Source organism: Poecilia mexicana, unplaced genomic scaffold (assembly GCF_051168715.1).
Source record: "Poecilia mexicana isolate PSO_F unplaced genomic scaffold, ASM5116871v1 scaffold_4, whole genome shotgun sequence".
Lineage (NCBI taxonomy): Eukaryota > Metazoa > Chordata > Actinopteri > Cyprinodontiformes > Poeciliidae > Poecilia > Poecilia mexicana.
The window spans coordinates 23,315,512-23,328,350 of record NW_028263373.1 but is presented as its reverse complement, the minus strand read 5'-3'; the positions used below and the strand labels follow the sequence as shown (position 1 = coordinate 23,328,350).

The 12,839-nt window shown below is 38.6% G+C and overlaps 1 protein-coding gene across 1 annotated transcript in view; it reads left to right on the top strand.

Annotated features, from left to right (window-relative positions):
* LOC106904846 (cadherin-2-like) overlaps positions 1-12,839 on the top strand; it is a 91,161-nt gene that overhangs the window by 24,557 nt on the left and 53,765 nt on the right. The window contains exons 2-4 of the mRNA XM_088005276.1: positions 2,866-3,033; positions 4,798-4,953; positions 10,916-11,060. Of these exons, the coding sequence (XP_087861402.1) occupies positions 2,866-3,033; positions 4,798-4,953; positions 10,916-11,060 (469 nt within the window). The remainder of the gene's footprint in view (positions 1-2,865; positions 3,034-4,797; positions 4,954-10,915; positions 11,061-12,839) is intronic.

The window sequence follows — 12,839 nt, the reverse complement described above, 5'->3', positions numbered from 1 at the left end:
ATACAATTTTATTATAAAGTGATGCTCTATTGTCATAACCCATTTCAATATAACAATGTAATGTTGCTCTTACAATAAACCCCAATATGTTTCTATCTTTCTATGTTTCTATCTCCTTCTATGTTTGTATCTCCTTAATTAAATTTAACTGAGTCAACATATGTCCCTTTTCCACCGGCTCTACTTCAGCAGCCCGGCTCTGCTCTATTTCGGAGTGACCGCTTTTTCACCAGCCCGACAAGGCTCTATAGCAGGGTGCCGCCTCCTGTGGTGGGGGAAGGGTGGTATAGCGCCCCGCCTTCAGACGCCATGTTCTGTGTTTCGTTACTATGCAACCTAACGGCAGTTGTTTTTCTGATACAAAAGAAGAAGACAGAGCTGAGCTATTTTTTTATAGCCTGATTGTGATTTTTCTGAGACTTCAAGAAAATGCACGGTGGGAGGAATGCTGCGATTGTGGCGAGGACAGCTGATCGCTGCCTTGCAGCGGGAAGAAAGCAGGTGGCTCAGACAGTGCAGGTGAGCTAACGATGATTTTTGTATTAAGCTACTATAAAACGTGTAATAGTGCCGGATATACACTATTCGGCACTCAGGGTGTTGAAATACCTAATAGTGTCAGAATTCATTCATAATATATTCCAATGTGTTTTCAGATGTTGGTAAACTGTCGCCACAGACCATCATGGTAATTCGTGCATCCTCTAAGTTATAGGATATCTCATCAGTGTCCATCTTCCTGACTGTCCGTCGGTTTTTATCATCAGGATGTCCAAAGACTTTCACCTTTCTGGAGCAGGAATCACATGGAATCACTTCTCAATACATTTAATTGTGATTCATCTGATGTTCAAGTTATACTGAAAACAAATAAAACTCTATTCCTTCTAATCTGACTGGTTCTAGTTTTAATCAAACCTTCCATGTTTCCACATTTTGGTCACTAAGAATTAACTGGGGGCCTAAAAGTTTAAACTCAATCTTATTTATCACTAATTAAGGTTACAGGTTTTGGACACATTTTCTCACTTTCTTACATTGAATATTTTCCAAGAAGACAGCTGAACAGTGAGTGGATAGAATGGTGTAAAAAGTAAAAATGAACAAACATGACTTGTATTTTGGGTTCTTATTAACAGCAACTCTGATAATGTCAAAATGTTTGGTTTGCTGAATAATGTATTCACTTTTGGATACCTTCATTGGTAATCTCTGTGTCAATGACATATATATATATATATATATATATATATATATATATGAAATATTATTTTCATTCTGTCTAAAGCTCCTCACATTTTGGGAGGATTGTATTAGGACCTTGATGCCAAACAAACTACAATATGTACAATAATGTGTGGAGTGAGTGTTCTGACTATCAGTGCTACCTCGTCAGATTTTCCTACCATAGCACGGATAGATAGCTAAAGTCTATCTGTCAGTGCTACGCATCCAAAACTCCTACCGTCATATTTATGAACTGAAAACTATAGCAGGTTGTGTTAATGTTAAATATATTGGATAACATTACTTGAGTGATGGGACTGCAGTGGAAGCTTAGGGGTTATGCTTAGCTTAGCACTGGGACAATTTATATACACGACGAAACCACATGAAGATCATTTCCTTCATCTGAATATCCTACCCGTTTAAAATGAAAAGCTATAGATGTATGCACTAATCCTTTTACTAGAATATCCTACCTGTTAAAAAATATTTTAAATACAAAGGTGTTTTTTTTAAGAATAAAACAGTATCAGACAGGGGAAACACGTTTTTATTGGAATTAAATTAAACACATAAACAAATACAGATCGCCGCAACTCTTTTTTGCGCGTTAATACGTTGTATGACAGACTTTATCAAATGCAGCGCAGCCACAATGTGTTTACCGAACTGCACAGGTCACTGTGCACCTGAAATGATAGTGTATGATTAATATACACTAATATTATACGGCTGTTACACAGCTGCAATCCCACACAGTATTGCTACCAATATCTTTTTAGCAAAGCTTAAGAATAAAAAAGGAGTGTAATTAAACTAAAATATTTTAAAATATAGGGACAAAATAGCCCAAAAAACAATGTATTTTGTCCTAATTAACCACCAAACAAAAACATGAAGTAGTACAGCAACTTAATGAATGCCAGGTGTAAAATAAATTAAGTAAAGCTTACCGTAATCTTGATGAAATAAAACACATGAAATGAAACTTCTACAGGGAGGACGTATTTATAAGAAATCTGCTGTGTAAGCAGTATGTGACGTAGCATCGATGTACGCATGCGCATTACCACAAGGTACAACGGACTTACGCAGCATAGATATACAGAACACTTGTTTCTTTTAGTTCACAGCTTGTTTGTATCTTCCATCACTTCCGTGTTGCAGTGAGTTTCAAACGTTGCGCCTTCGTTTTTCTTCTGCTGCTCTGTCTGTCCAAGCCCACAGCCAATCAGAGAACAGGAGCGAAGCTTGCGTCACCCACCAAACCAGGGCCGGCCTGGCTGCCCTGCTCCGAAGCAGGGCCCTAAAAAGCAGGTTCAGCCCCCCAAAAAAGCCGGTGGAATAGCTCGGAAAGCGAGCCGAGCCGAGTCGAGCCGAGCTGGTGGAAAAGGGGCAATATTTTGATCTGTAAGTTCAGGTCTCATTATAGTCGCAGGCTGTTCTCAGAGAGCTGCCAGCTGCAGTGGCACATGATCATTTGCTCATTTATTAAGACTGTAATAAGATCAGTAATTCAGGCCTTGGAAATGAGGTCAAAAATAAGCTGAGTCAGCATGTTTCTCTGAGTCTACACTTGCTATTCATGTGCACACTCGTGATGCTAAGTGTGTACTCTTCCTTGCTGACTGTCTGCAGGTAAAGCCTGGTGATACAGCACTGACTCAGCCAGAGGTCCTGTTTCCATGGCGTAGCATGGTTGTTGGTGGCGACGGCACCATGAGGCGAGTAAAGAGGGACTGGGTCATTCCGCCTATCAACGTTCCTGAGAACTCAAGAGGGCAGTTCCCAGAGGATCTAGTCAGGGTAAGACACACACACACATACACACACACGCGCGCACACGCACACACGCACACACGCACACACACACACACCAACACATATAACATTTACACAAAAAATAAGGACTTTTTTGTTAAATTGATTTTCCTATGTTGTAACAATGCCTCTTGGCAATAAATCATATGTACTGTCTAACAGCCTATTTATTTTCACCTAAGTGGTGCCACATTCTGAAAGAAAATACATTTACAGGTTGAGCAGCAGAACTTTGTGTTGCTGTGCCTGGTTCTTCCTCACACTAATTAGACCTCTGTCTGTTAAACTGCCAATATGACGTGTTTCTTTAACATTCAATCATTTAGTCCAATAGTTGACACCAAAAAATGGCTAACAGCTATTAATATAGCTATTTTATTGCCTTGAAAAATTGCTACAATTTAAAATTTTCTTATTTTCTACTGTTTATATGTGAGCAGCAGTAACTGAAATACAAGATGCTTTAAAAGAAAGCAAGGAACATTAAGATTGTGATGAAGTATAAGCATAAATATAAATATAGGGGAAAAATAGTTTTAGCTTTTACTCAGTAAAGCTTACAGCAGCTTTTTTTTTTTTTTTGCCTTTTTGACCTTTGCATTGTCATCTGCTTTGCCAGCCACCAGGTCAAAAATCTGTTCATGGACTGTCAGCAGCTAAGCAAAGGGGAAAAAATCCTTTTAAATGAAAGTTTTTAGTATCGAGGTGATTAATAATTGCCTGGAGAAAGATGAGTAGAGCAACGGTATGAAAGCATAGAAACCCTTGTAGTTATTTTTATTTTCCATAAAATTCATGTTAGTACTATCAGTCCTCACCCTTCCAAATATTCACACATTTTCTGAAGTTTATGACAGTTTCTGTTAAGAAAAATTAAAGTGGATTTCCCCCATTCCATATATACAAATAACTTTATTCTGCAAAGTCATTAAAAAGTGGTTAACTTTAGTTTTGTGTCCCATCTAAATTGGTAGATTTACAATATGTTAAAAATACTCACCTTGTGGAAAAACTCCATGAAATTTTAAAAAAAGGTTTTAGATTAAACAATAGAGAAACAAAAGAGAAAAAAACTGAAATTCAATGAAACATAAAATGTAGGAGACACACAGATTGCTATATGTAGTAGTTTAAAGGGGATATGAATATGATATGAAAGAAAAAGAAGAAGTCACTAAACAAATAACTTTAGTGCAGTTTTGCAAATATACAAATCAAAAACTCCAAAAATATTCAAAGGGACCCAGTCGGGGTAAATGGCAATAAATTATGAGTAGGAGATGAATGTGATTCTTTCGTCATTAGTTCTTCTTGTCACGCACTGAAGTTAGTGCTGCTTCCCAATGAGGCTAACCAATCAGCTGCCAGATGCTGCATCACCACTCTGGCTGTAGGGCAGCTGGAGAGGAGATGCTCATTATTCAGTGTTTCATACAAGGATGGAAGCACCACTGAGCTTCAGCTCATTTCTCACTGTTCAGCAGTTCCTGGATTTTAGTGCTTGATACACAGCAGCGTATCAGGGAATCAGTCTGCTATGGATCAGGATGGATCTGATGGGCTGCCCACTTGGTACTGCCTTAGGATCCAAGATGCCTTTTGAAAGTTAGCTTATTTAAATCAGTGAACAATTTTTAAGGTGGCATGGATGGTTTCGTTTTGGCTTAAGAAAGTATATTGTAGACCATAAGGCCTTTAAAACCTCAGCTGGTCTTATTTTTGCTCCCCTTCCTGTTGCCTGTTCTGTAGATTCGTTCAGATCGGGATAAGAACCGGGTGCTGCGCTACAGTGTGACAGGTCCTGGTGCTGACCAACCTCCAACTGGCATCTTCATCATCGACCCACTCTCAGGCCAGCTGTCCGTCACCAAACCTCTGGACAGAGAACACATCCCTAACTTCCATGTAAGTCTCATTGCATGAGAGCAAAGCTTACTAAAATAATCATTTACAACAGTAAATGATTATGATTTACTGTTGTAAATGTTTACATTTACATTTACATTTACTGTTATAAATGTAAATATACCACATAAATGAATATTTATGTGGTACAGGGGACCGTACCACATTTGGTACAGCCCCCTGAACAATACCAGAGAGCATTTAGATTTTTTTTCATATTCAATATTTTCCGGACTATAAGCTTCCACTTTTTTCCTAACCTTTGAACCTGGCTTATAGCCAGGTGCAGCTTATATGTGGATTTTTCTTCAACCACCAGGGGGCTCTTTAGCAGGAAGTGAATCATTGGAAGTCAAAATTGGAAATCAAAGAAAAAAGCGCCCATTAAAACGGAATTAGGTTTTAATAGGGAATTGAAATTTGAGAATGTTGTTGATCAGTTAAATAGCACTGAGGGGAAAAAGAAGACTTTTCATTTTTTAAATAATACTGGGATCATTATGAGAATTTGAGGTATAGATATTAGGTTCCAGTAGGTGGCAGTAGTGCAACAATAATGGATGCAAGCTGCCCTTGAAATCTAAAGAAGAAGAAGAAGAAGAAAGCGCCCATTTTCATTTAGCACATGCTAGTAGCAGACACGAAGGATCAGCACTTTTACTGTTACAGTTACTGTTCGGAAACTGCCGTAATCAGTTCAGTTAAATCTAAACTTGGTAACATTTTATTTTTCAATCGTAATAAATGTGATATTCAATTGACCTGTAATGACTCAAATTTTGGATCATCATTGTGGAAAACCCAGAGCGGCAGAGATATCTGCGGCACTGGGCTTATGCACATAAAAGCCCAGTGCGGCTTATATGTGCATGTTTATTGGTTTAAAAAAAAATAAAACTTTAGGGGTGCAGCTTATAGTCTGGAAAATACGGTATTTATTTCATAAATAGTGATTCCTGGATTTTTTCTGTGAAGAACTCAGAGAGGGTTATTTGATTGTGCTTTCTGGTAAACAAATTTTTTTTACATTTAGGCACTCCTGCAATTGTCACACTTTTTCTGTTACAAACTGACTCCGGCCACCCACCAGAGAAGGGAAAAGTTATGTGGCCCTCACAGGAAAAAGTTTGGGAACCCCTGATTTACAACATCCCTATACTTGTTGTTTTATACTATCAGTAGGTGGCACAGTGGACACATATAGCAGCAGAAGAATAGTGTTAAGAGGAATTACAGTGCAGGGTTTTTCCCCCAGAAAACTTGCTAAGCCCGGTGGTCGAGGCCGAGGCGGTCCATTGGTGGTCCACCGTGTTTTTGCATTAAAAGATAAGATGACAGGAAATATAAACATATTACATTTTTACATAAGGGAAAACATCGCCAGTGTAATGCTATCTAAAACCACAACTAGTCTTAAAAACAACAAATTAAAAAATACATTTAAGATGAATATCAATTATTTGCACTTCTGTTTAATCCAAATTAAGTCAGTGGCTCCATCAGGCCCCCAGGGTTTCATGGGCCCCATAAAGGCTAATATTTTAACACAGACCACAGATGTATAAATGTAACATTTATTGAGATTATCAATGCTGCTATCTTTGATTTAATGGCTTCAGCATACATAAATTAAAATATTTAAAATTGTTTAATGTTTAAATTTAATATTTTAAGGAGCTAGCAAGTTTATTTTCTAAAAGTTTAAAGAACAATATTCATAGTTAGATTGTTTTATTACCATAGCTACACTCTGATGCTATGAGTTTAATCTTTGAGTTTGAGATCCGTTTGTTCACAAATACAAATTAATAAACTGCAATTATAATTTATTGTCATGAAGTGTGGTTGTTGGTGGTGAGGAGAGACGCTGCGACCCAGGTTATGGTGAAGATGAAGATATATTTAATAATAATAATACGCTCTCAGTCCAGGACAGGCAGCACGGCAAACAAGCACACAGCTAATACCGGTAGCAACTGACATATGGGACTCACGGGAGCTAGCACAAACCAGGACTTGACAGTTCTACTGGAAAGTACATACGGTCTAAAGAGAAGCTGGCACAAACCAGGACCTTGCAGTTCTACTGGAATGTCCGACTACATTAGACATAGACAACAACATAGACAAGCTTAGACAAGGATCCGACGAAGAACACAGACACAGGTGGGCTTAAATACACATGGAGGGTAATCAGGTAAGTAGACACACCTGGGGAGCAATCAACAGGGAGGACAGGACAGAGACTCACAGGGAAACAGGAACACATTGAAAAACTCAAAAACACACAGAAAACCACGGATCATGACATTTATTGCTTTTTAGTTTGGCCAATTAAACTACTCCCCTCTCCCAGATTTCACTAAATCTAACACAGAAGCTGTTAGAGATGCTGATGATTTTAGCAGCAAGAGGCGCCCCTAAGTCAAATTCTGCTCAAGGCCTCATACAGCCTTGGACCGGCTCTGCATCAAGAGTTAAAACCGCTGCACTGAGCACAGAGATGCACAACAAGCAGGAGATTTAAGTCAATGCTGCTAATGTGGGTTTAGTATCCATACAATATCCATACAAGTCAACCTGTGTCCAGTTTGAGTGAATGGAGGCCCGCGTGATCTGTGCTGAGATCAAGAAGCGGTAACGCGCAAAGAAACACGCAGAGGCACCGGCTGTGTGATTGGTCCGCTCTCCCGGCTTTAAATGCATAAAGCATATAGCATATAGTTTATGCATATATTTATGCATAAACTATAAATGTATCTTTTAGGAATAAATTTGCTCCGCCAGTGAAATGCTCAGAGCAACAGAGAGGCTTACAATCTGGCTTTAATTAAAAAAAATTAATAAATAAAAAATTAATTTCTAGTAAACCATGGCGGGCCACTGGGAGAAACCCTGCAGTGGACCCCCAGTCTGGCCAATGCCTTTCTAAACAATTCCGATCGATTCAGATTTTCTGCACTTTTAGAATTGATGTCTGATGTGAATGTATACATGAATGGAAATGACAGATTTGATTGTGAAGTATTTTGAAATTCTTGAGAAGCGCAATACAAGTCTGATGTATGAAATGTAAAAAAATATTTCATACACAAGGTTGTAGTTTGGCAATAGCAGCAGAGGAAATGAACAAAACCATTCAGTCTGTGTTGGCCACGCTTCCAAGTACTGAGGAATTAAAGTTGAAGCAAGAGGAATGTTTTATTGCTGGAAAAGATGTTGAGTTCTTACACACGGTTGAGCTGGCACATTACATACATCACAGCCAAACATTTGTGATTGGGAAAATTAAGTCAGATTGGTTCCAACTTCAACAGAGTTCACGCCTCCAGCAAGCAATCGATTTTCAGTATCTGAGGTCAGACACTCTGAACAAAGGGCTGGTTTTTACCAGGCTGGTGGACTCCCAGCTTATTTATGGTTCAGTATTTGTGGAGTCATTTATTCGTTGAATTTTTCGTAGAATGGAATTCTAAATCATTCACAGAAAACTTGTGCATATGTGGATTTTTTTTTCTTAGAGCAGATCTAAAATACTAAAAAGATAATGCAGCTTGAGAAGCTGAAATATCTAGGCACAATGGTATCTGGCATTCTATTGGCTGGCATTTGCATTGCAGCCAATCCAGAAGCACCATACATGTTGACGGATCTGCTACTGATCTTCTCAATCTCACACTGGCTCTGTGGCATCATCATCTACTCCTTTATTTCCTCTTAATTTTGCTCTAAATAAGGACTTTATTTTTTTTCACTATATTTAATATCCAACAGCTTGCAGAGCAAAGCCAGACCTTCTTATCTGTTGGAATGTGCACACGGATCACATTGGGGATTGAAAATCTGGAGTCACAGCAGGGTAATTTGCATTTAAGCCATGTGATGAATATTCATGTGACTGGATGTAGTTGTCAGTACTCGGAGCTGAGATTGGCCTGCATGTTTATTCATGAGGCAGGTTTTGCCTCTTTGAGCACCCTGTACTGATGCTACCTTCACTGTTGGGGAATGACTGATCAAGGCCAATCAATTAATAGTTTCAGCATCTTTGAAAAGATTATGCTAAACAGATATATCATGGAGGCCAGTGTTTTTCTCATGGCTGTCATGAAGCTGAATGTTGTTTTACTAATTCTCTTAGGCTGTATATTCAGAATGATATCTCAGTCAGACATTAGACAAATCTTCCCCAAAAACCAGTTATATGACACATCAACATCTACAAAATAATTGGTTCAGTAGAAAAAGACATTTTGAAATGACAGAGCCAGAGTAGTGCAAAACCACATCTGTAGGGTGACCTGAAGAAAGAGTAGAGAACAGACACCCTCCTCATAGTCTGATACATTCTTAAGGTATAGTGTTGCCAAGATGTTACACGCTGATTTCCAAAGATGGAATGCTGAAGATGAATCAGTACAGTATTTAGTTGTGTGCACATTTACTAAAATATCTGACATGTTCCCTCAACAGATTCGTTTTTTTTGTTCTTTTTTTTTTTTTTTACTGTATTTCACTCCAGCAGGGGTGGGGTTAGTGCAAAAATAATGGACATGAATAGCCTTTGCTAAATCCCTCAGCTAGATATCTCATCAGGTTTGGGGATAATTCTTTTGAAACGCTGAGGTAAGATTGTTTGCTGAGAACATTTTAATGGTCATATCGTTTTTTTGTCATATAGAATCCATACTTTATAATCATACTCAAAACTTCCCCTGGGAGACTTGTTCCTCTTTTTGCCATGACATTCATATTAGTAATATGAATGAAAGATACAGATGAAATATTTTCTGTAAGATTGAATTCAAAATACTATTTCAGGTGAGAAGAAAATTTGGACATGCCCACATTTATTCCCATTTAAAAGGCTAAAATCATACACAGGTATATCGCATCAAATACACATGATTAGGACATTGATACAGTACATTTTGCAAGAGATTTGCGCTGTTGAAATCTTGTGCAGGTTAGTGTTTTAACCTTTCCGATCTTGAAATAAGCCATTCTACTACAAAAAATAAACTATAAGTGTAGGACATTCATATAGACTGCTAACATGTCCAGGTCTGGCCGCTGCAGCAGGTTCAACCTTAACGTACATGTTAAAACCTAGAGCTACTGGCTACTGTTGATACAACAGTCCATTTCTCACTGCCTCTGGAGTGAGAAAACCACTGCTCAAGTTTAACTTTAATTGAGGATGTGCAAAGAGAAAAACTTAGGTTTCAAAAACAAACATAATGTTTGCCAGGGAGAACTTGGACAAAAACAATGTTTTATGAACAGATGATAATTACTTTGTGCATCAGGACAGAAGGCATGTTTGGCATAAATCAATTACAGCATTCCAGGAAAAGAACCCGTGAAACCTGTGTGCCAGGCTGTGCAACTGTGAAGCTATGAGCTTCGCATTTCAATGCTCAGGAGAGCAGATATATAGGAATATCTGCTGAAAGTGAGGAGCGGGGCAAGCATTCCTGAGATAGCAGTCACTTTCTTTTTTAAAGGTGAAATGACACTGACAGTATAACATTCAATATGTATTGGGATGTCTGTCCTGATGTTTTAATTTAACGTACATGCCACATTAAAGATGAGGAAAGATTAGAAATAGCATCTGAATAGGGTGTGAGAACTTTTTAAGGAATTTTGTGCATGTAAACATAGCTATAGTTGTGAATCCAGTTTAGTTCATTGTTCAGGTAAACACCCAGGTATCAATTTGTCTCAGTGTCCACTCCCTGGACTCCACTAGCCTGTCACACACATAGCGTTGTGGCGCTGCACTATTAATGCAGGGCCACAATAGTGCTAATAGTGCTATAGGAGTATCATCTCTCAATGAGGAGGATTGTCATTCAAAACAAAAGAATGCAGCGACTAAGTGCATACGTGCACCAAGCTGGGGGAATTCCAAGTGTTTCACATGATCTTCCTTGTTGTGTGTTTTTTTTTCATGTAGTTACGAGCCCATGCTGTGGATGTGAATGGCAACCAAGTGGAGAACCCCATTGACATCGTCATCAACGTCATCGACCAGAACGATAACAGACCAGAGTTCACACACACCATCTTCAATGGTTCTGTTCCTGAGGGATCCAAACCCGGTACAGTCAATCAATCAATCAATCAATCAATCAATCAGTCAGTCAGTCAGTCAGTCAGTCAGTCAGTCAGTCAGTCAGTCAGTCAGTCAGTCAGTCAGTCAGTCAATCAATCATATTTATACCCCTAGGAAGATTTAGTTACAGTGAGGTTAGTCAACAATGTTTGCATCGACCCAACAATAAATAGAAATATAACATGGTCCTAAATGACCCAGTGCTCAATGCTCTAAAATAGCGGTTCTCAACGTAGGCAGTACCGCCCCCTGGGGGGCGTTCAGAGGGCAGCAGGGGGCGCTGGCGGAAATTTTTACAAAAGGGGGGCGCCGGGATTCCTTTGGGGGGCGTTTGGTCGAAGGTAAACTTTACACCTTAAATGCACAACAATACCAGTTTAGACTTTGAACAACTTGTTAAAATTGTATTGTGTAACATTAAATCATGCTTGGCTGCAACGGTATCGATGGCAGCTCTTCTTTTTCTTCTATTCAGTGTTTGTAGCTTCTTGGCACAGCTCCGTTCTCCTGCTACTAGTAGCTTCACCGCATCAGTTCAGCGTTACACCGGCTGATGACGTTGCTGTGATTCACTTTGTCTGGTATTTTTGTACATATGTTTTGGCAGTTCTGTGATCATGTCAAAGCAGCAACTTATATTAAAAAGTATTTTATTTCCGTTTGAAAGCTGCCCGCTTCCATGGAAGGACAACAGAAATTCGCTCTTATAAACATGTAATTACTAAAATCACGATACCCACACTTTGTATCCCTCTGAAAAATGAACCCATTTAAATAAAGAAATCCCTCCATGGGTGATACCACGATAGAGAGCGTTCATTTTATAGCATTAACAGTGGTGCTGTAAGTGGTCCGGTATGAAACGAGTGTGATAGAACAACGGAACCACAGCACTTTTAAATTTCAATAATCAGAATACCAAAATTGTTTCCATTGTTTTAAAAGGTTTATGTCAGTCTGCCTTTTCCCCATCGATACGCTTCCCGACCGCACTGCACCTTAAGGGGTTAAAAAAAAAAAAAAAAACGATGCACACATTGCGCAAAACTCTGAAACAGGAGAAAACGGAGCAACGAACTAGATGTGAATTATGGCATAAAAACAGAGAATCCGACGCTGAACAGTGAAAAATCAACACATGATGTGAAACATGATGATTAGGCGGAGCAGCAGGTGATAAGTGAAAATTACTGATGGTGAGCGTCAATAAACGATAAAATAAATCTAGCAACAGGAAAGAAACTAAAGTGGACATAGCAATAAACCAAGAGAGGACAATACTAATCAAAGGAAACTAAATGACACTCCGTGACACTTTCAATTTAAGTCATTAGGATTTAATTAAGAACCAGATTTGTTCTTTGTAATTTCTGTCCAGTAAAACTATTAATCTATAAATCAATAGACAGGTCTATATAAAGATACAATCCATGTTTCTGTCTGATATTTGTATGGCATTAAAAGGAACTTTTGTTTTTCCACTGAAAGCTCTGGTTTGCACAATAAATGCCATGTGGGTGAAATTTTATGGATGATACTCTTATGTCCCATTCTCCTGAAGGCAGCACAGAGCTGCACCACCAGAAATCGACAGAAACACTGAAGAGAAGAATAGTTATGATTAATGTACTTACAGATCTATCCATGTTTTAATGTTTAATGTCAGTCGGTTTGCAAATAGTTCAAAGTTTAAACTGGCATGTTGTACATCTTTTATCTGCTCATTTATGTAACAACTACAAAATGGCACAGAACAAGAATATCT